The sequence below is a fragment of the Ambystoma mexicanum genome, chromosome 6q, assembly GCF_040938575.1.
Source record: "Ambystoma mexicanum isolate Mex_15411 chromosome 6q, UKY_AmexF1_1, whole genome shotgun sequence".
Lineage (NCBI taxonomy): Eukaryota > Metazoa > Chordata > Amphibia > Caudata > Ambystomatidae > Ambystoma > Ambystoma mexicanum.
Window position 1 is genome coordinate 1,591,928,946 of NC_090937.1, and position 24,013 is coordinate 1,591,952,958.

Sequence of the window (24,013 nt, forward strand, 5' to 3'; positions counted from 1 at the left end):
ATTTCTTGTTGGAAAGGTCCTTCTTGAGATTTACTCTGCGCCCCAAACCAGGTTTGGTCCCTTTGTTCATATTCTCTTTGGCAGTGTCACAGCTGAAGCCCGTCTCTGGCTCCAGCGTGTCTGGCAGGGCAGGAAGCTAGGGAAGTGCCCGGAACTCCTTGCATCCAAATGTGATTGGCCGGCGGGCTGTCCCTGGAGGACAGCCACCCTGCTGTGTGAGTGACAGCTAGGCTATGGTTGAATGGGATAAAGCTGCATAAAAGGCGAGGTCTTTTAGACCGAAGACAGTCGACCACTGGACGATGAAATCCGAAGAACTTGGAAGAGGCGCTTGCTGCAACTCCTGCAGTACTGAAGCTCCAAATTCACCTAGACTAGAGAAGCCCTGCAAAGGACAACTCCTCCCATTGGGTTGGTGGGACCAATCGACCCCAAGACAAACTCATCTGGAAATCCTCTCGTTGCTGGCTGTACTTCCATTGCTGCTGCAGGAAGCGAGTGCCAGGGAGAGTAACACCAGAATCGAGTGCATCGTCTTTAAGCCGGACCCGAGCTACAGGAAGATCCTCCGGACTCCCTCGAAGCAGGACTGACCAAGTCTGAGCCACCTCAACAGAGTGCTGGACCCCAGTAGCAAAGAAAGTCTACAAGGTTTCCAAGAACCGCACCTGTGCTATTTGCGACAAACTGAAACCGCGAAGTGGCGCTGATCTGAACTTTGCCCATTGCTGCCGCCGACCTTCGAATTATTGTTTCTTTTTCTAACCTTTTCCTTTCGTCACCTTACTCAGTATTGCTCTAAATGTACCAGTGATATATCAATGTCCAGTGTCCTAGTTATTGAAGTCACCACAAGGTGTAGGAAGTGTTTGTGTGCCATCCCAAATGGCTATGTACTGATTTATTGAAACTGAGTGTCTGTATTTTTGAAGTATATTTAACTGTTACATATTTGCTTAATAAATAATTGTTTAATCAAGAAACCTTGAGTGTAAGTGTTGTTTGGATACTTGTCACTGTGAAACTCTGTTGCAACCCTACAGCTCACATTGACCGCTCTTGAGATAAGCCTGGCTGCTCAGTCACTCTACCAACTTGTGTAGTACAGGCCTATACTGTTGGGTGTCCTGACCCACGTTTGAGCTATCATGCTGCAACATTTGGTGCTGTGGGCTTAGAAAATCCAAGATGGCCAAAAAGCCCATAAGTGCGCCAGAATCCAGGAGAACCACGCAGTTTGTGCGCACACCAAAATGGTTACCTCACTTGCCACCCACACAGTAGCCTGAAACCATTGGGAATGGCGATGCTGATTGCCAAAAGCAACCTAGGACTGTGGGGAATTCATTTTCTTAAATCCCCAAAATGGTTGCATTACCAGTACTCACCACTATCAGAAAGCCGGCATTTTAAAACCACCAGACTTTGTGTAAAACTGAATAAATGAACCCAAAGCAGGCCAAAGAAAGACTTACTGAGAGGTGGATACAATGTAAAGTTATATTCTGAAGTGACTTGAATGTTCATAACAAGACTGGCTGAGCTCTGCAGGTCTGCAGCAGCCTAACTGAAACTGGATTTAAAACTACCAAACATCGAAAATGTTTAAATTAACTGAGTGACCTACTTTTGAGTGTCACATAGCTTGTCACTGTTGAAATGTCATAGTTTTGAACTTAGAATCAGCATTCTAGCTGCATATGTAAAAATTGTCTTGACTTAAACTGGGGAACTAAAAGTGACATTTTATCTGAAACCTGGCTTAATGAAACTGAATTCTGCCCACCAGCTACCCCGACAGGAGTTGAGACTTGCACAACAGCTGTGTTCCCAGGCCTAGCTGCCTTTTGCTGTTCCCACCAAAAGGGATATGACACTTCTCTGATTGAATTACCTGGGCTCTGCAGGAAATTGATCAAAGCCCTGTCCTGACTCAGGCAAATGTTTTATTGGGGGTGTCGTAAAAATGGCTTCCTCTGAACAATGCAACCCCCTTCACCCAGGCAGATGGTTTATTGCAGGGGTCATAAAAATGGCTTCCTCTTGGCAGAAACTGGGAGGGGGAGAAACTGGAGACAGAGGCTGAGCTTGAAGAAAGTGGAAAGACTGGTTTCTGTATCATGTGACCTGAAAAGACACACCCCTGTAGCTAGAATATGGTTTTAGAAAAAGATGAATAACTCATAGTACAGACTTGTCATAATTATTTAAATGATACCATAATTCTTGTGATTTTTCTGCCCACATTTTAAGAGGTTTTTAGAACCGGTGGCATGATCTGGGGGCAAACTAGCAGTTAAGAGGGTATTACTTAAAATGTATGCATGTTAAAAATCTGACACTTCATTAATTAATGTCCATACTCCTTGCGCACATGTGTGTAAATTTGGGTTAATGTCCGATATTGCAAAACCAGTTAAAAAGTGCAAATGTTGCCATTTCTGAATGCAAGCCACTAGGAAGAGCAGATTTGGACAGGGTATACCTCCTGTGATATGTGATGGGTGCATGTAATTTTAAACAAATGTGTACCTGTGCAAATATGTCTTTTGGGTCAAAATATAGATTGTGTGTAATTTGACAGGGGTGGGTTCTCTGTATCATAAACAGACCTCATCATGATGACCCTTCATTTCATTCCCGCAATCAAGGGGAAGAGGATGAAGTGGCCAATGACAAGTGGAGAGGGGTAGGGTCTAGAAAGCTAGCCTCTCCACCCACTTTCAAAACACATAAAAGCAGACAGTCAGGACAGATAGGGACATTCAATTACATTTGCTGCAACGAGCTCTGCCGGACCACACAACATCCAGAAGATACTAGATTCAACACTTAGACTTTAAAACTCCAAAGAACTTGATTCAGAACTCAAAGCAAGGGCCTAAACCCATAAACTGAGAACTCTTCTCAGTGGGCCTCAGCATCCAGCAAACCTAACAGCGATAGCAGCATCCAGGAGCCGTGCAGATCAGCGCTGGGTCCAGAGAAAGCTGTGCAGAAAGATCCAGAAGCAGTGCTGTACCCAGAGAAAGCAGAGCAATATCCAGAACCAGAGGCAGAGCAGAGCTGACCCAGACCGCTGTTCGCAGAACCAGAGAGCTGACCCAGACCGCTGTGCGCAGAGACCGTCCGTGGCGAGCGAAGAAAACCTGACCAGATCCGTGGCGAGGCCCATTCTATTTCTAAATATATTGTGAGTACCTAGCAGAACTGTGCAGAACCAATCTCTTAGTTAAAATAATATAATTCAATCTATTTTAATCTAACCAGAACTGTCTCCTAACTGTCACCTGTCATTTGCAAAGCTGTCACCTGTCATTTCTAGTTGCTAGCTGTAACTTGTCACTTTGAACTTTTAAAATTTCAAATCTGAAAAACAACCTTTACCATATCGCTCATATCTCCGTGACCGTTTGTCTTAGAGACTTGCAGTAACTTTCCTCTGAAAGCTGGGAATCTTGGCTTTTCAACGAACCTAGAACTGCATACTTTTGCCGCAATCGCGAAAAACGCACTCGCGAATTTTACCACAATTTGCAAATTTCTCCACGCGTGAAAACAGCAGCTTCCTTGCTTTCATTTGCCAAAAATTCGTTTAACCTGCCAATCATTCCTAGAACATTGCTAAAGTAAGCCTGAACTTATTTAAACCAACTAATCCTCAACCTGAACCTCCAGAGGGAATTAAAATCATTTTAGCACATTTTCGAATATATTGCTATCCCATTTTAAAGCATTTTGAGCCTGTATAAAACTCATATCTATTCTCCTCTAAGCTTGCTGGGAAACTGGAACTCTGTATTACATTGTAATTGTATACCTGAACCGTGCGCTCTTCCTTCCATCTCCTTACATTGTATAGGGGGGGGGTGAATTGCCACAAAGGGAAAGTGATTACCTTGTCTTTTGTGAAACCATATCAGTTTATCTTCTATACTGCATTTCATTCATTCAACCTTGCATTTCCTTGAACCCTATAAAGCATTCTCTACCACATTATTCTTCTGTCCCTATTTACCAGTGTGCTACCTTATCCATTTCATGTCAACTCCTTAGTGATTATAAAGAAGTGGGCTAGTGCCAGATTCTCCGTTGTTAATCTTTATCATATCATATTAAGTGTGATATTCAATTATTAATTTATTATAAAGTGTGATATATATATATATATTGTTTAAATTCTCAAATAAACCTTTTAACTTGCAAAACAGAACTACTTCTTGGCTCAGTGGGGTCAGGGGGATTCCAAGAGAGGGGTGTTATATAGGGGTAGTCATCCAGAACGCATGAACTGGACATAAAGATATATCAATAAGGGTTTCCATTCAGTATCCCAGACTAGGCATTGACTTAGCTGTAGTGTTGAATTGAATCCTCTTACAATACCAAAGGTTGGGTTAACTATTGCCAAGAGGACAAGGCTGCTGCAGTCTCCCACAGGGTACTACATACAATCTTGCCTAACTGCTGTTCAATATTTTGTATGACAATATTTTGTAAGGACATTTGTTATCCTCTTGACGCCAATGTTACTTGGATAGTACCATTGCACAGTGCCTTAGAAGCCTCTGTGAAATTGGTCTAGCATTGGTCTAGCTATGTGAGCAATTCCTCTACAGTAACAAGGTTGTGTGCTAGAATCTGCATTTACCAATTTCTTCTATGTATACAGGAACCTATTGTGCCCACACTCTTGTCTGTTTTGCTGCTTTTATCTAAGGTTCTTTTCTTTTGTAGTTGATGTTTCTTCATTTCTTGCTTTGACTATGCCACAGACCGCTCCATGAATATATTATTTTCTTTAAGGATTTGTTGAAGAATATTGGGCCTAGGCTGTGAAGTATTTGATTAATGCATTATTTAAAATTATCTGCTTGCTAGATTGCTCCTTTTGAAAAGTAGACCTGTGTGAGCCTCCCTAAGGGGTTATCGACAAGACAAAAACATGCATGTAACAGACAGAGCAGCTTGATTTATATTATTGCAAGTAAGATTGCTCAAATACCTTTTTGAAAACAAATCGAAAATCAAATATTGAACACTGACATATTGTGACAGCACCGTTGGAGAATAAAGCTGTGAGAACATATTATTGCTTTGATTAAATGGATATTTCATAGTCCTCCATTAATGTGTTTCATGCATAATCACACTTCCAAAAATGGATTTTGGTTCACAGTTGAGTCTGTACAGATGCAGCTTGCAGAAGGTGGATTCCTGTGGTTCCCAAACCTCACTCTTCCTGATTCCACATGGATCATTCCCATCTCACTGGGGATCCTGAACCTGCTCATCATAGAGGTAACTCTTCATAAAATCTGTTTTACTGCTTACTGAACGAGATCATTTCAAATGTAGTGCCGCACACACAAGAAAACCTGTGTGTCGTGCCCACATGTCATGCACTGTATTCCTCCATACATCTGCTTCACCCACAGAATTACACTTTACTGAACCCTGCCCACAAGGCTGTGTATAATAACTCTACCAATCAGCACCTCTCCCCAACAATGACATTTACCACAATATCCCTGTCCTCCATCCCTGTGAGACACCCAGAAGGCTGTATACACTAAACCACCCACATGCCTGTGCCTAACTCCGAAGGCTGTCCACCAGCCGACTGACCAGTGATCTTTATCTTGCATATGCCACACATACAAGGCATAAAATAAGCAGTGTCGCATAGCAATTTGCTATGCAATTCTGTAGGTTTGCTGATCAAATGGACAATTGTGTAGCATAGTTAGCTATTTAAGTTGCCCTCTACAATGAAAGCGCAGCTTGCCCTGCATTCCTCTCTTGCCTTCGGTGCTCCCTTCACCCTCCTTCAAATGCTAATCGAGAGAAAGTGCAGCAGTAATCATCTCCTCCACTCTTAAGTACCAAAGGCATGTGTGGGAGTGCTAGGCAAGAATGTATTTATTTTTCAAATTGCAAACCAGAAGTAATCAGGATGATACTTTTATTATGCTTTCTGGATCTGTTCTGGCAAAGACCAGTATGTGTCAACGAAATTCATGCAATTCCATTCCTAAAATGTAAGTTGTTACATAATGCATAGTTACAGTATTTATACTGTTAAACACTGCATCATCTCATGCTTTACAGTAAAGTTTAGGTTAGTGTATCTAAATTTCATAGTGCAAACTATATTTCATTTTGTTGGGGAATATGCATCATATTGACGAGGCACCACTTTTGACAATGTACATTATCACATAATCAAATATTTTTGATGGCATACCTAGTTCTGTAACCTGCATGTTGCATACTACTTGCAACTGGTGCACAACTCATGAGCGAACCCATACTCCTTGACATTCTATGCTATCACCCTGTTGCTTTATACCAGGTACCCTGAAAGTGAGCTGACCACAAACTACAATATTCCACATAGTTTGTCAAGTTCTCTGCCTGCTCTGCAATCCACTCTGCTTAGTCTTTATTTCCTCTTGCGCAAAGTAGTGATCAATAGTTCCATCCAGTCTGTACATCTACAGATCTACTGCAATACCAAATACTGTGGGTAGGCTCCAGAGCTTGATTTGCATTATGATTGTATTATATATTACCACCTGCAGGAGTCAACTGGCCAAACAGTCGAGTAGATTTTAGGAAGGGCGAGCAGCATTTACCAGACAGGTTTGAAACTTTTATTTAACATTTATTTTGTATGCAGTAAACGTCAAACACAAGTTCACTGTGCATGGCTGGATTCTGGGTGGCAGCATTGTGCCAAACAAAGTGGGTTTATATTGACATTCACCATTTTACAGAAATCGCATTTTAAATGTGTTGTCCTGCGTTGCTGTGGGTCGGTTCCATTTCCCTGCAGGTCTAGCTGAAGTTTAAAGAATTTGCAAAGGCTCATTCCTCTCACTAATGTCTTATTTCAGCGGTATGCAAAACTGCTGTATTATTGCTCATTTCATGTCTTGGGTACAAATAACGTCTGGTGACATAAACAATATTAGTACAAAATTGCTAATAAAATGAGCCGGTTTGCTAATCAAACATTTTTTAATTAGCAAACTCTGCAAATCAGTTTTTGAAAACTAATTTATGCCTTGCACATACATTCTGTGGGTTGGCCTAACGAGCTTGCCTTTTGTATGCCAGAGGAGCCTCCCTGTGCCTGACCAGCAGAGTCACAGCAACTCTCCTGAAAGTCGACCCTTTTCAACTGATATTTTTGCAAGTACCTACTCGTCATCCCATACCCTGACCAATTTATAGCCAGGCTCACTGCATTTCGCTCAAAATGATTAACTGTTTCTAGCCAAATCTCACTCTCATCAGGCCGTGACATAGAATGCTGCCACATTAACAACCAAATTTGATCCCATCCATGTATGTTCAGTGGCCACACATGGCCATGAGCGCAATACACTAACTGATCTGGATCATGAGACCTGGCTCAACAGTGAAAATGTTAGTACATTGTTAGATGTAATATATAACATACGCCTTAGGAACAAGTGTCCTGCCTTGCTTTGAGGATTTGGGTGACCAAGCGGGCTGGATATCGCAACCCACTTCAGGATGCAGGACCCGAGGCTTGTCAGGTATTTGTCACAGGGAAGTAACTAACAGAGTGGCCTTTTTATGAGACAAAGTCCAGTCTCAGATATTCAAAAATGTGCTTATACCCACCACAATGTGCAAGCCGCATGACAATATAAGCCAATTCGTGAGATTTGGAACTCGCAAACCACCGAAGCTCTGGACTGATGCATGACCAAGGAGGCACCCGTTCTGATCTTGCCTCACGCCATGGAGTCACCTAGGAAGGGGGAGGAGCTTTGAGAAGGGCTGAGCACTATTCCCATATTGAAATGTACCAATCTCATAAGGCCACTAATTATCCAACACACCTCAGAAGTCAAGGACCACAGGGGAGGGGCCAGGGCCCTAATTAATGAGGACCCGTTGTGTAAAGTTGTATGGCAGTTTCGATTAAAGTGGAGGCGAAGGGGAAAAGCATCCTGACGGCAATACAGATATTGTTAATAACTGGCTAGAGGTGAGGTTACTGGGAGAGGGGGACGTGAATGGGTGGAGTAGAGAGGTTTGTTTGGGAGAAGGAAGGAAGAGGTAGAGAGTATGAGGGTAAAGGGGCTGGCAGCAGGAAGAGCCAGGAGTCCAGGAGAAGAGAACCCCAGAGGTGCGGAGGCATGAGAGCATCGGGAGCTTGAGATGTGAAAGACCCAATAGGCTGGGAGGAGAGAACTCCAAAGAGAGAGAGGGAGAGTGGCTAAGATGTAGGAAAAATATATCAAGGTAGGTGGGAGGAAAGTAGGCGATAGTGTGGTTAGTCTGAATCGGGAGGCAGACATAGAGGCATCTCTTCAAAGTAAAAAGACCTAATCTTTCTCTAAACCTGTGACAGAAAATCAAAGTGTAACCCAAAAGGTAATGTTATGTGAAAGGGTCTTATACTGCACACTGTTGCCACCTGCGTGGTGTCTTTGCAAATGCAAAAGTAATCAAACATGGAGTGCACAAATTGCAAGAAAGGTCTGCTTTTATCTGCAAAATACGGCTGGGCGAATCAGACAGCTCTTTGGAACTGAACTGAGGACCATCTTGACACGCCCACTTGGGGCTACAATATTTAAAGCATGAAAATGCATAGTTAGCATGTTCTACAAAAGCAACATTAATTTGTATTCTAACTTTTCTATTGGCCATTTGTCACTGAGGCCCTAAAGAACACTATACATTAAACAATATAATTGGAAGCTACTTTCTCGTGACCATCAAAATACTACTCCTCAAATATGACATAATTTCAGAGTCAGCAGAAAATGCACCATCTTAATTGGTTGGCACTCTTCGTGGTGCAATTAATAAAAAAGCTCTGCCCTAATTGGAAAGCAACACCTGAGACAGCTCGGGCTGTAGCATCCCATCGAGACGGACCAATCATATAGTGAGTGGAGATCAACGGGGTCAAAACTTTGTTGCAGTCCATGGAACACCAGAATCCCTTCCCCATAATTGACCCTCTTGTCTTCCTGCCCCTTGCACCTGCTCGCTCTGCAACTCTCATCTCGATACATGTTGCCAGTCCTAGAAGCAACCTCCTAGTTATCTTCTCACAATGAATAGCTGCATGAACAAAAATGACTGAGGCCCTGCTCCTGGAAACAATTTCTCCTATTTATCTGTCTTACAAAGGCGCTTTACCACTGACTTAACTTTCAGTGGGGGCGCTGTGCTCGCATCCTAGATCTTCATTTTGGTAATGCTGCTGTATGGGCCTTCTTGCGTATCTCGCTGTGTCCTTCACAACCATTATGTATCCATTAGTCTATCATCTGGGAAGGCACCTGAAGTCTCCAGTCGCATTTCAAGCCCCTAAGAACGTTCTCCCTCGCAACAATTAGCTGAAAGTTGTTCTGCATCCCTTTCCACCCTTGCCGTGGCTGCTTGGAGCTTTCTGCCCAACAGCAGAAACAATATTAAATGACCAAAGCTCAGAAATGCAGTCTAGCACACTAAAATTGCAACATCTGCATCCTGTCACAATGGCCTATTCTAACATGGCAGACCTGCCCATTACAACACCCAACACTATGCTTAATAAAGCTCAGTCTAAGTATTCCAAATAAATCCAAGGTTCATAACCTTATCTAATAATATCGGTGTGGTGAAAAAATAAAAATAAATACTTTGCTAGATTAGACATGTGTTTAACTGTACAACAGAAAGTCTGAAAACTCCCTCAAAGCGTTGCAAAACTAAGTCTGCCATAAGTACAATGTCACACCACAAAAAGCATGTGATCACTGCGTCACACCATGGGCCTAATACCTTGCTAAAAGAGCCTTCTTAACTTGTACTTGCGCATACATTGAGGACGTTGGACTTTCATATTTACAAGGCGCCCCGGGCCAGGTGGCCTGATGGCTGCATTTTATAATGCCAATAAATAATACCCATGCATTTCCTTACAGTCTAACAGGGGGAATTTAAAACGGGCGTGCCTCCCAAAAAGACTAACTGAGCATCTCCACTCTAGGGCTCACCTGGACCATTCTGGGTTTGTTCCAGGCCTCTCTACCCAACTTAATATATGTTGATTCTTCAATACGCTGTCAATAGTCGAACACACCAGTAGCGCCTTTCTGTATGCAGAAAAAGCCTTTGATTCTGTTGAATGGAATTGTATTTGCCAGGCCCCTTCGAAGTATGGAAATTGGCTGGAATCTGCTCAGTCGGAATAAACTGCTATATACAAAACCGACTGCCATAGTGGTAACCAATCGTGACTCCTCTCCAAATTTCTATCTTACCAGGGGGACAAGGCAGGGTTGCCCACTGGCACCAATACTATTTGCCCAGACGATGGACCCAGTAGCCAAAGTGTTAATGCAGAAACATGGGCAGCGTGAGATGCAACCATCTAGCCAGCGCATGTTGATATCATTATTTGCAGACGATTTTGTACTCTTCGTTACTGACCTGCAAATCAACTGACCCTCAATAATGAGACATCATGAGATACACACACTTTACAGGCATAACAATAAACTAGTGTTCATCTGAACTATATCCATTAATCCCAGGGCTTGTCATAACCCAGGCTACAGCAAATTTAAATGGAGCACTGGCCGTGTACCTACTTGGGTGTACAAGTCAGCCACACAGATGTACGAAGCCAACTGCGTACCAGTACTGCACTGGTTGGCGGCCCGTATTGATAGGTGGACAGCCCCGCCACTGACTATAATAGGGGAGAAGCAATTATTAAAACTTCCCAAAATGTCTTTACCTATTCCAGGCACAGCCTGTTTGTGAGGCTACGTTTTTCCATAAAGTTAAAAACATTGTTAGTGACATTTCTGTGGGGCAACAAGATACCTAGGCTGGCATGGGAGGTACTCACTAAGCCATATAGTTGGGGTGGGCTGGCAATGCCAGACTTTCCATACCTACTATTTAACGTGCCCGACCCAGTTAGCTACATTTTGGCACAAATCGGAGGCCAATTTCCACATCCAAACGTCAAGCAGCAGATGGCGCTCCTTGAAAACCTGTTGCATGCATGACTAGTGGGATCATGCAACCCCCATAATCCGTTTGCCGTGTGCATGTGGCCATTATAATGTATGTTTTTTAGCAAGCTGCTGTGTCCTGGGATGAGAGGCCTGAGCTAGACATACGAGACTCGTAGTCCCAGACCCGCATCAGAATATAAGAAAACCTGTTTGCCGGAAGGAAGAATCCTGCTCCAACCTCTGTTACACCTTGCACCTGCAAGCCGACACTTTTACCCTGGCATCGCCACAGGCTTACATTAAAGTGGCCTAACTACCCAGTGGCGCCGGAAGCCTCGCCTGCAGTTGACCTGGTGATCTCATCAGACACCACGGCTGGCTTGATATCCAAAGCATGTAAGTACATCCAAGATAATGGAACCCTCCCCATGCACCCCCATTAACAGCATGGAGCAGCAACATAGGTAGGGAGATGCTGTCTCTAATACCTTACAAATGCATACACTGGCATATATTATGCACCAGATAAGAGTGAGCACTGTAGCCATGATGCTCAGCCCATGCAGCCTACTTTATATACATGGTCTGGAAATGTGATGCGGTAACTAGGCATTGGCAAGATGTTTGCACCCAGCTGGGCACTATGGTAAATGGTGCAATCCCTTTTGATCCGTTGGCTAGCCTTACTGCTGGCAAGAAGAAGGCGATCTATGACTCTGATCAGGAAACGCTCCCACACTGTCAGGCTGCTGAAATGTGCACACTGTCAGGCTGCTGAAATGTGTGTCCACTGTACATGATATTTATTTCATTTATTTGTTGGTTATTTGTAATGCACACTATACAGCAAAATTGTGTTTCGGGGTGCAGCAAGACAAGGGGGGAATGAGGACGAAGGTGCAACACAAAAACGTTCTAAAGGAAGGTCTTCAAACATTCGGCAAGTGTGAAAAGCAGGAGGGGAAGGGGGGGAAACAAAAACATTCTGCCCGGGTCATGAGACGATTTAGAATATGCTAGACACGAACCAGGAGAAAGGGGAGTGCAGGGGGGAGGTGCGCAAATGCAAAAGCAAGGTAATAAGTGCAGGCAACAGGAATAATGTAAACTGCATTGAGGAAAAATACCAATATGCACTAAAGGCAAGCAGGTATGCGTGAATGCAACCAGGGAAAGCCTCGCTTCGAGGAAGGGGGGTTACATCATGCAAGCAGACGAGCAGTGAAGACATCTGGCAGAAGTGAACTGCAGTCTGGAAAAGCCATGCCTCAAGGGAAGAGGGGCTACATCAGTTATTCAGGTACAGGTAGGTAGTACAGTAGCCGGGTCGCCGTATCAAAGGTACCAACACAGCGAGGCATCTAGTCATTCAATGTTAGCAGGTAGATCAAAATGCACCAGCACAGTGAGGCAGCAAGTCATTAAGTGAATACCCCTGTATGATATAGGCATTTCAGAATCCGGGAATAACCGTTTGCAGGTCGTTCACAGTGTGGTGAAGGACCTCAAGTGGAGAGACCATGTGTCTGAGATCAGGCGGTGTCTGCATTGGCTCCCAGTGAAGGCAAGAGTTAAATTCAGATTGCTTTTGATCACCCACAAAGGTCATATGGGTCGCATGCCATCCTACCTGATGGAGTGCGTAGTGGAGAAACAGAGTCTGAGGTCTCTCAGATGCAATAACACCAACCAATTGAGAACACTCTGCTGCAAGACCAGCAAAACCCTGAAGAGAACATTTAGTATAGCGCCCCGTATAGCGTGGAACTCTCTTCCTCCGGACGTAAGAGAGGTCAAGTCTACTAACATCTTTATAAAGAAATTAAAAACGCTTTAATTATGTTAGTTCCACTGCCAGTCACGTTTGTGCCTGCTTTAGACATTGAGCAGACCTTCCAGGATTTTGCGGCATGAAATGGCAAAATTTGCGGCATGAAATGGCAAATTTTGCGGCACAAACCTTTATTTATTGCGGCATTTTTGCGGGACATTTTGTATTAACTGGAGGGTGTACGATTGCCACATTGCAGGAAATAGGCAGAGTGCAAGGCGACAAGAGAGCCAGGGTATCATTATTATGTATCTTTTGTATTAATTTAATAGAAAGAGTCCCAGATGTCTCTGGCTTGGCAGAACAGTGTTTGATTTGGCTATATTTCTGGTTTAATGTTCATGCCTATTTAATAGTATTAACTAAATTGATCATTATCAATTGTAATGCTGAAAATATTCCCCTTCTATGTTCTCCAATCCCCCAAACACCCACACACCTCTCTCACCAACACACCTCACCAACTCTCCATCACAACTTACATTCCTTAACCTCTCACTCTGTCATACAAATACTCACGTGCTATGTCACACTGTCAAGTCACAATTTGCACTGCCCAGCCCCTGCCACACTCCAAATCATACTCCCAACTCACACTTTTACACTCTACAATTCCTCCCGCAATATACAGTCCTTCATTCTTTTGTGCTGCCTCTGCATCTTGCATCCCTTCTCCCATTCTATCGCACTCTTCCCTCATCCTTTTTCCCAATCTGCAGCTCACTGCCTCTTTCTGGCCAACCGCTTCCTCTCTGCTTTCTGGCTCACTGACCACACGCTCCCTCTACTTTCTGTATCTCTGCTCGCTTTCAGATTTCTGGCCCACCGCCTCACTGCTTCCTCTGCTCTCTTGTGCAGCGCTTCCTCCTCTGACCCACTGCTCTCCCTCTGCTTTCTTGCCTATAACTTCACATCTCACTCATCACTCTCATAGTGTAACCATTTTTTTTAAATGTAGATTTTGACCCCGTTCCTCAAATAATGGGGCATTTAAAAAAAGAACGGAGGATATGCTATTTTTAGACAACCCATTTTTGGAAATGAGCAGGTCACCTTATTCTCAAAGGTGACCGGCGCATTTCCACAGGCTTGAGCTGTAGCGCAAATTGTGCGCTGGCCAGCTGCCTTGGGTGGTGTTCTGGGTTGTTTGACCGAAGTGGAATTATTTGCGGTGGAATTGACCGTAGTCAATTTCGCTGCGAATTGATTTGCACTTCAGCCAAACAACCCAAAATGTACCTTTCACCACCACCCCACCCGCTCCCCTACTTAACTGCTTGGTCGCTGCCGCTTCCCCTGCAACCCTGCGGTGCCAGATCTGTCCCTCTAACGCGGGTCAGATCCGACTCCGCAGGTTCCCTTTTTCGTTATTTTCTTTTTTTTCTGTCCCCGCCTCCAATTTTGAGGAAAAAGGGCAAAACACTTCTGCAACCACCCTAGACCAAAAATACTGAACATGGAGAGCGGGTGACAACTGGAAACACATGTTCAGTATTTATGAAAATTGATTGAATAGTACTGGACGAAATAGGTCAAATTGTAACATTCGATAGATTTTTGTCATCAAAATGGGCAGTACTTTGAATAGAATCGCTCTCCCGACAGTGTTCTGCAAGCTCCCAGCGCCTTTCACAGGGACAGGCCCTCCAGGTGCCTGCCGCTGTAAAATGCGTCCCAAAAAATGCATTTTTATCCTGTTTGAGGAACAGAAATGCAAGCGACACAGCAGCGGTTCATACCTTAAAAGAAATGCATGTCTGGGTCAGGAAAGACCCTGTCATGCAGTGGCAGCCCCACATCCCATGCGCGTAGGGTTGCCTACAATTTCTGCACATTTACAAGTGCATCTTGCTTGGAAATGAGGGATGTGCTTTTAAACTGACAAACGCCACTTTATTAGATCAAAGAGGTGAAAAAGGCCATCTGAATGGGCGCGCATATAAAATGTGCCTATTCATGTGTTCCTTGTGGATTGAGCTGCACTTTTCTGGGGCGCAAGCGATGAGATGTGTTAGTGCATTTCATTTCATGTGTGAAAAAAAAATTGAGAACCTGGCTCCCTGAGTATTATTTTTTTTTAAACATTAATTTTTGCAGATTACTTAAAAAAAAAAGTAAAAAAAAAATGTTTTTTTTAAAATGCTGTTTTTGCACAAAACGGCCGTTTTTGCGGCATTTACCGCAAAACGGCCATTTTCGCGGCATTTTGCGGGATCGCAAAATCGCTATAAGCTGGAGGGTCTGATTGAGCGTGAATATTATCACCCACTCTTGTCTATGTTGTTGTTGTTTTGCCTGGTTATTTCTGCGCTCTTCGGGTACCTGGTGCACGGTATAAAAGTAAAGTAAAAGATCGCTGGGACCCATTTGTTACAGACTTACTGAGACTTGGTATCAACTCTCCCTCCTGAGGAAAGTCGAGCCCTTCCTCCCTCCAGGCAGCTTTTGATCCACCATTCAAGCACTGGTCCTACCCCACCTGGATGGGGGCAATGACCTCCTCGAAGGCATCCCATCGACCTTCTTAGGGTGAATCTTCATTTCTGTGCTAATTCCCATCACCCTTGGAGATTCCAAGCTCTTTTGCTGGATTTAGGACTTTTTAATTTTAACTGCTCAGTGAGTGGGACCTGTTTATCACTCATGTTTTTTTTTACCTGATTTGGATTTTGTGTTTTCGCAGTTTTTCTCTTAAGGTTTAAATACCTTTTCTTGGGTGAACTACAGTTCCCAAGAAGTGGAAAGTGAAATTGACTTTACTTACCCTTTTGTCTTTGTGGGTCCAGCACACACCATCTTATGTGGAGTGCTTAGGGGTTACTTTTTAGCACCTTATCCTACATTCTCTTGTAACATTTTTATGTTACCCTCGCTTTTTTAAATGGCTGGTGGCAGTGGTTTACTTTTTCCTACCATTGTGCTTTTCTACCTTAGGCTGAATCCTCAGTTGCAGTACAGCAGCCCTGGGTGACCATTTTGTCAAACTGGCCCGGCCTTCTTTTTTTCTCCATTTTCTGTTTGTGGGGTCTTTCTTGGGTTTTACTCTGTGCGTTGAGACAGGGTTGAGCCCTTTGTTCCTCTTGCCTTTGGCAGGTTTCTGCCCTGAAGCCCACCCATGGCTCCAGTGTGTCTGGAAGGGCAGGATGTGAGGATGGGGCCCGAAACTCCCCTATGTTATGTTAGGTTACTTGGCATTTATATAGCGCTTTATATATCATTGGTATGACCTCAAAGCAGTGGTAGATTGAACGCCCTCGGGACCCGTAGTTCAAGTTAGTAGAGAGAGGTAGTGTTGTATGGTGCGTGGGTGCACCGGATATTTGTGCAGCTGGTGTAATTGTTGGATGATAGCTGCTTCCTAGCGATAGGAGTCGTGCTGAAGATATCAGTTGGATTTGTGCTGTCTGCTGGGTGGACACACAGACTGGGTTCTGGCTGCGTTAGGCCTGAGGAACGCCTATGTGAGCAGCAAGGCCGTAATGTGCTCACCTAGCTGTGTTTTATTAGGGTGATTAGGTGTCTCGAGGAATGCCTGACTGCAACTAGTCCTGATTGGCCGGCTGTCTTGGAGGAAAGCCACCCTGCTAGGTGATTGACCGCCTAAGCTGTGCATGAATGGGAGAAATTTGCTTAAAAGCCGAGGGTTTTGGGACTACAGGCAGAGTTGACCACTGGGAGAAACACCCAGCGAAGAAACCGTGAACGAAGCTCGCTGCAACCTCCTGGACCTGCGAATTGCCCGGTGAAGGTCTGTTGCTGTGCTGACCTCCTTTTTCAACTTGACAGAGAAGCTCTGGACGGTATGACTTCTCCCCTTGGGTTAGTGGGACCAACTAACCCGGAGACGAACACTGGACCACTATCCCTGACTTGCTGTGGTATCAGGTAATATTTTCACCACCAAAAATATCGCCGTACACATGGTCGTCGGGAACGGCCATAGGCGATATTTTTGGCGGCGAAAATATTAGGTGCGGCGGTGTCCCCGCATATTAAAAAATGATCGGACACATGGACCGGGGGTCCATGTGTTATTTTCGCCGCAAAAATATGGTGATATTTTGGCATCGCGATATTTTTGCAGCAAAAATATCACATGGAACCCTTGCTGTGCCCCTTTGTTGCTGCGGGAGCCCAATGCTAGCGGTCGAGTGTCCATAGTCGATTGCAACGTCTGCCGTGGAACCAATCCAGCTAGAAGCTCCACGAGACTCATCAGGACCCTCCAGAAGCCGGACCTCCAGATTCAGAGTCCCCTCACCAGAGTGCAGGACCGAAGGAGTGAAGGAAGTCCAACCGGTGTCTGTTCCTCATCAGTGCTGCTTGCTAAGGGCTGAAACCACGAAGTGCCACTGAACCGAAAAGAGCCTGTAGCTGCCAGCAGCCTCCCAGAGTACTCCCGCAGGAGCCCTCCAGACGTGGTCCCTCTTGACCCCATGACTGAGACTCAGGAACCAGGGTCTGCATCGCTGTAGCAAGACGGAATTCAGCTGGACCACTCTTCTAACCAGAGGTACTGTTTAGGCTTGGGTTACTTACCTTATTGCCTTGAGCCGCGCTTTTCTCACTTGGGAATTGCACTGGCTTACCTTTTTCGAGTTGATTTCAACTCCCCTCCACACAGTTTTAACAGCTTGTGACCCTACAAGTGATTTTTCTGAAAACTCTCTAACAAGATTTTATCCAAGAAGTGCAACAGATCCATAGACTCCTGGCTCCCTAAATGTACTCTTCTAATTCCATTGACTTTGATACTGTTTGTGACTCATAGGTGGTAGCTTGTTGTGTACTGGTACTGCTGGGAAAGGCTTATCTATACTTCATTGGAGGATTCAGTTGTCCCGACAGTTGCTGAGAAATTGTTATAACCTTTTTACTTCCATAACATTTCCTTTCTGCAACTAAGAGTCTACAAAAGTGTATTGGTGTGATATACAAATGCAAATACTATCCTTGTGATTGAAGCCACCTCAGGGTGTAGGACTAGTTTAGGAAGCATATCCAAAGATTATCCACTAGCTTTATTTGGCTCTGAAAATTAATTTTAAAGTGTATTTGAATTGTTACAACAAATTGTCTTTTTAAAGATAGTTTATTTAAAAACTGATGTTCAATAACTATTTATTACTGAAACCTTGAGTGCATGATATATTTATATTGCGCCCATACACACGTGTTTCAGAGTGCAGGGGAGAGGGATGGGGGAAAGGGCAAGGGAGGAGAGGGAAGTGCTGAACACGTGATCAAAACAAGAAGTAGTAGTGCGGCCAGCAGGAGGCAAGTGCAAGAATTAAATGCAGACAACGGGTGTCTAATAATTGCGGGTAAGTGGACTGTAGGGTTGCAGATACAGACCCAAATGCAAAGGGTTGCCAGGAGGCAGTGCGGGTATGCAGTTGGGTGGGCAGGGGTCTGAGCCCTAATTTAGAGGATAGCCAGGTGCCCAGTGCAGAAACAGATCGAGATCAGCAAGGGAGAAGAAGAGAGAAGGCAGAAACAAAGAGGAAGGTCTTGAGGTGCTTCCGAACCAGAGATGGTTCTCCTCGGTTTTCAGAGAGGCAGGGAGACTGTTTCAGAGGGAGGCCCCAGCCGAAGAAAAATATCTACCACCAACTCGTTGCTTGGAGAAGCGACTGACCCTGTGGGAGTTGGAGGAGCGAAGTGCTCGAGTAGGAAGGTATTGCTGAAGGGAGAGTTGAAGGTATTGGGGACCCAGGTCCTGCAGAGGGTCTTAAACTTAATCCTTGCAGCCACCGAGAGCCAATGAGGAGATTTCAGGACTGGAGAGATACGATCCCTGGGCTTGAGGCCAAGGACAAGTCTCGCAGTCCTGTTCTGGATGAGTTGCAGAGGGCAGAGAGTGGTAGCAGACAGATTTAGAAAGAAGTTGTTGCAGTAGTCCAGCCTAGAGAGAACCAGAGCTCTAGAGACAGTGAGCTTCTGGAGGAAGGGGAGGAAAGGAAGAATACCTCTGTATTAAGTGTGTTACTTGGTTACTTATATTTACGAATTTCAATTGTACAGGCCTACAGCTCACATTTACCCCTCTTGAGATAGGCCTGGCCGCTCAGTCACACAAACAACTTGTGTAGTACATACCTATTCCAAAAGGTGATGTGATATATTTTATTTCTATCGGGCTCTTACACACGTGTTTCATAGCGCGACAAGGCAAGGGAGGAGAATAGGGGAGAACAAAACGGCGATCTTACTAGGCCCAGTGACATTGAGAATGCGCAAGTGCATGGGAGAGGGGAGGGGAAAAGTGCATGGAAGAGGGGAGAAGTGGAAAGTGCGAAGCAGAGGAGAAACCGATAAATAACAATAAATAAATAATAAAGGCAACAAACAGTTTTAGTGCAGCCAGCAGTTTGCAAGTGCTCGTTTTAAGGCAGCAGACAGGGTAGGTCTGATAAGTGCAGGAAGAAAAAGGGGGTGGCTGTATGGGTACAGATACAGACCCCAGCGCAAGGGGTGGCCCAGAGGAAGTGCAGGAGGGTGGAAGGGTGAGCAGGTACCTGGGCTCGGAGGACAGAGGGTGGCCAGGTGCATGGTGCCAAGAGAACAGATCAGCAGGGGAGAAGGGGAGCAAAAGCAGCAGAAAAGAGGAAGGTCTTGAGGTACTTCCGGAACCAAAGATGGTTCTCCTAAAGTTTTAGAGTGGCAGGGAGGCTGTTCCAGAGGGAGGCCCCAGCCGAAGACGGAGATCTACCCCCAGCTCGTTTCTTTGAAAAACTACTGACCCTCAGGGAGTTGGAGGTAGAGGAGCGAAGAGCTCGAGAGGGGAGGTATTTGCATAGGGATAGTTGAAGGTATTTTGGACCTAGGCCCCAGAAAGCCTTGTGGACAATGCATAGGGTTTTTAATTTAATCCTTGCATCCACTGAGAGCCAATGTAGAGATTTCGGAGGTTACCTAATACCAAGCAGATGTGTTGTGTATTCTCACCCAGTGTGACTGCTCCAATACCTACCTAACAGTCCTTCCTTGTGCCCCCGAGAAGAGTCCTATACGCGAACGCACGCCTCATCAAGGGTCTACTCTGATACAACCACATCACCCTAGCCTTCATCGACCTTCACTGGCTCCCTCTGCATGAACAAATCACCTTCAAGTCTTGCTTCATCATCAATAAGGCAGTCGCCCCCTTAAGTTTCCCAGCTACCTAGTGGAGAATCTCAGCATCTCCGGAGGGCAGTGCACCACGAGAAGCGAGGACATGTGCAGAATCTGCAGCTGCAAAAAGGAGCGGACCAGAAAACACGCCTTCTCTATCTATGCCACAAGACTATTGAACCTCTTACCGGTCTGCATCGGACTCGTCCCCACGCTCCTGCAATTCAGAAAAGAACAAGACCCACCTCTTGAAGGAGTATCTCCTAGGTCATCACATTGCCACCCGCGCCACGTGACTCGCTAGACGCCCTCTGTCCCTCTTCTCACCGCCACCCTGTACAGCTGTACCCCTCCTCTGTGGCCTTCTGTATCCTACCCCCCGCTGTATATCTGTACTGTTGTATACCTCTGTAAAGCACTCTGTTGCTGTTAGGACAGTTCTTCTGAAGTCCAACTAAGGGCTTAGTAAAACCATTCAACTGAGACAGTACAAGACTCCACTCTTAGCATAAGGCTGTACCACCTCAGTATATGGTAGCGTAGACCGAGCAGACAGGCTTTTCTTGGGAAGGAGAGAGGGCTGTAGGAAAGTACAATGAACCTGTAGTACACCAAGGATTCAATAGAAACACTTACAACCAGGAGTGTTATAAAAAATAAAGGTTTCTTTTAAATATAAATTGGCCAAGTTAAGCCTTGTGGTAAGTGCTGGTCATAGAGTCATGAACACATTTTAAAAACACAACACAATGCTTGAAAGTACACAGACCAAAGCATAAATCTTCTTCAGAATACCCAACAGTAATTCTAGAGAAGTAGGACCTGATCATACACGTTTAGTATAGGCCACACCTATTCACGGAGAGTAAAAACCATGTTACCTTCGGATTACCTTACAGTAAGTGAAGGGTAGTAGACCCTAGCAGTTGTGCAGTGACTCAACAAAGAAATCACTTGGTAAACCAACTTGTAAATATACTTTTCTGAATAGTGGAACACTCATTCAAGGAACAGTAGAAACCTATAACTGTTATTCATGGTAACACTCAGTTATACTAGGTAAGACCTTTTGGTGTATTATATAATTACAGTTGCATATCAGGTCAGTGGAACACAGACTATGGTCAGCAGTAACTCTTTGACTTATTTTAGGATGACACACAGCTAACTAAGCTAAGTAAAACCTATATACTTTTTAAAGGAGCTATCAGCAACTTAGAGGTAAGTATACCCTAAGGCAGTCGTATTCTAGAAAGGCTAACAGCAAGTCATTATTTGTTTATTTGTTTAAGGTTATAGACATAACCTTTAGAAAAGATAAAAACATAATACAAAAAGAAAACCAACAGGCTAACCGCAAGTCAGAGGAAGCAAGACTTAATTGGAGCACTCATACATTTATATCCTAACAGGATTAGTTAAGTGAAAATAACAGCTTTCCTTTTGGGAAGAGGGGGATCCAATTCACAGGTGAGTAAATTAACCTTCTTTCCACTTCCTGTTAGAATGGCGACAGTTTCTAAGGTTTGTCAGACTCCAAAAACAGTGGAAACACATAATCTAAATCAGGTCAAAGCACATGAGAGAGTGAGAAAAAGGTCTTGCTACCCTCCAGGGTTAAAATTAAAAAGCCCTAAAGTCCAGAAAAAGAGGTGGGGATCTCTAAGATGGGAGGATTTTAGCACTTAAATGAAAATTCTCCCTCACACTCTTGAGTGGTTATTTTCTTGATGGTACCTCTTTTCAAACCTCTGCACAAATCTCTCACCTGATGAAACACCACCTTCACCCTCAGGAATTCTCTGCCTGATAACTTTCTCATTCAACCTCCTCTCAATACACTCTCTTTCTGATAGCTCAGTGGCAACGCGCTCGTAAAATGACTCAGAGCAACGCATGTTTGAACCCTGGTCTGCGCTTAGAACCTCTTCCGTATTAAGTGTGTTAAAAATAACCAATTATAATTACTTCCACCACTCCAACAATTCTCTGCTTCTAGGCATGTGTTTTACTCCAATCTCCTCCAGACTCTTCGTCCATCCCTCTCCTACTCTCCTTCCTCTCGCCACTCCCCTCTAAACTCCTTCCTCCAACACTTAAACTCCAGCAATCCACAATGCTACACTGATCCAGCTGCTTTTTATTGGCAGTCGCCCCTCCCTCCCCGGCAGTGCTTTGGGATATCGAGGACACAAGTTTGAGGGATGTGCGGCTTTGTGATTGGGTTATGATGGGTAGCTCAATGGCTTGGAAGGGGGCGGGCCGGAGGTTATATGAAAGCCTGCTGCCATCTTGGATTCCACTAGAGCTGTTGTAGTGTATGGAATATCTCACCCTACCCCTGGAAGCCCTGCTTTCCTTTGTCACGAGTCTGGACCCCTGCTTATCCTGGCATGTGGCATAGGAGTCAAAACATCTACAGCGTTGGTACATCTTTGTTGCCGAGATTCGTAAATTCGAAATCCTAATCATCCTGGGACATTGGGGATTCTTTGCTTTGCACACAAGTAATGTATACATTGATAAAAGCCGACTCTGTGACTACAGGACCACAATGTGTTACCTGCATGACTCGCAATGGGAGGGAGTTAATACTGAGAGAAGAAAGGTATGCCCTGCTTGTTGGGAACTTTGAAGTGGTGCAGCTTTGTTTTCTTAAAAGGAGAAGTTTCATTCCGTATGCTAGATGTTTGGTTCTGGCTAGGGAGCTTGAATGGCTCTCCCAGCATGTGCACCTTTTGGGAAGGCGGCTGCTTAAGGATTGGGTCCATCCACCTCATGTGGATTAAGGAGGGTTGTGGGGGTTCCTGCGAGTCCTTCACAGGCCTGAGTATAGCGCAAGGTATGGAGTTATTGGTGCATTTGTGCCGTTCCCCTTTTTGGTTCTGCATATGGGTAGGCGGTTTGGGGTTTGGCACATCCCTGTGACAGTCCCCTTGAGGTGCCATCCTGTGTACAGGGTTTTTATAGGGTTCTTTTTTCCTGTGACTACCCCCAGCCTTAGTGCCGGGGTAAAGTTCGGGTGGTCTTATGGTCCACCACATACTTGCTCCTGGTACTAGCTCGGGGTGACACCCGACACCATTGACCACCCCACGCAGCGCCACAAGATTAAGGCAGGGACTTATTCTCACCTTTATCCCAAAAACGCTAAAAAATATTCTCAGACGGTTTTCAGTACTTTTGTGCCAGCCAGGAATCTGTACTCGACGTCCTCTAACATACTCTCCACTGTTTGTCCCAACACTAACATTATTATTATTATTTATTATAATAATTCTTGTTATCTTGTTAATAGCAGAAGAAACTTTCTAATGCATTGAGAAAGAAAGATAATGATGTAGCTTTCGGGAAACTCCTGTAAGCCTATCTTTTTAGATAGTTGGAGGATTTTAGACTAGTTGTTACAACTCCAATCCGACTTCACCCATCCACAGAAACAGCCGCCAGTTGGGGGTCGCAAATGCGTTCTATAAAAACAAAACAGTAACTTGTACCTCGCCCACAAAGCTACATTCCGCATATTTGCCAGGAATAATCCTGTACCCTGGCATGTTGGGATCTGCTTCTCAAGCTTCAAGCTTGCTTTTCAATCTGTGAATCTGTTATTCGAGAGTTCTGCTGTCTGTAGTGGTTGCATTCATGCAAAGGGATTTGTGAATATCTAAAATGCTATTGTGCCAATTTGTCAAACCTCTCGTGCTCTTTTCCTTTTTCCGTTCTGCAGATGTTTGCGCTCCGAAAAATTGAGCTGTCCAGGTTTCAGAAATATATCACCAACTTTATTCGCGCTTTCGCTATAGCAATGATCCCGATTGCTGCCACGGTACCGTCTGTAAGTAGTACTGCGCAGGCATGTTTATATCGCTGTCATGCAGTGTCATTGTGTAAATACCATGCAGACAAGGCACGTAACACAGAATGCGACTCTCTGACCACTTGTTCTATTTAGATGTGTTAGCTCTCATAGAATGTTCCACACCACAGAGGTGAAGACCACAGATCTGGACAGGGCACAGAAAAGCAAATCAGAATAAGTGATACTCTAAGGTACCACTGA

General features: G+C 44.6%; 1 protein-coding gene across 4 annotated transcripts in view; it reads left to right on the forward strand.

Annotated features, from left to right (window-relative positions):
• The window catches only part of COX18 (cytochrome c oxidase assembly factor COX18), a 150,261-nt gene that overhangs the window by 112,664 nt on the left and 13,584 nt on the right, over nt 1-24,013 (forward strand). For all 4 annotated transcript variants that reach the window (XM_069632320.1, XM_069632322.1, XM_069632319.1 and 1 more), the window contains 2 exons: nt 5,180-5,301; nt 23,681-23,788. In XM_069632320.1, coding sequence (XP_069488421.1) covers nt 5,180-5,301; nt 23,681-23,788 — 230 coding nt within the window. The remainder of the gene's footprint in view (nt 1-5,179; nt 5,302-23,680; nt 23,789-24,013) is intronic.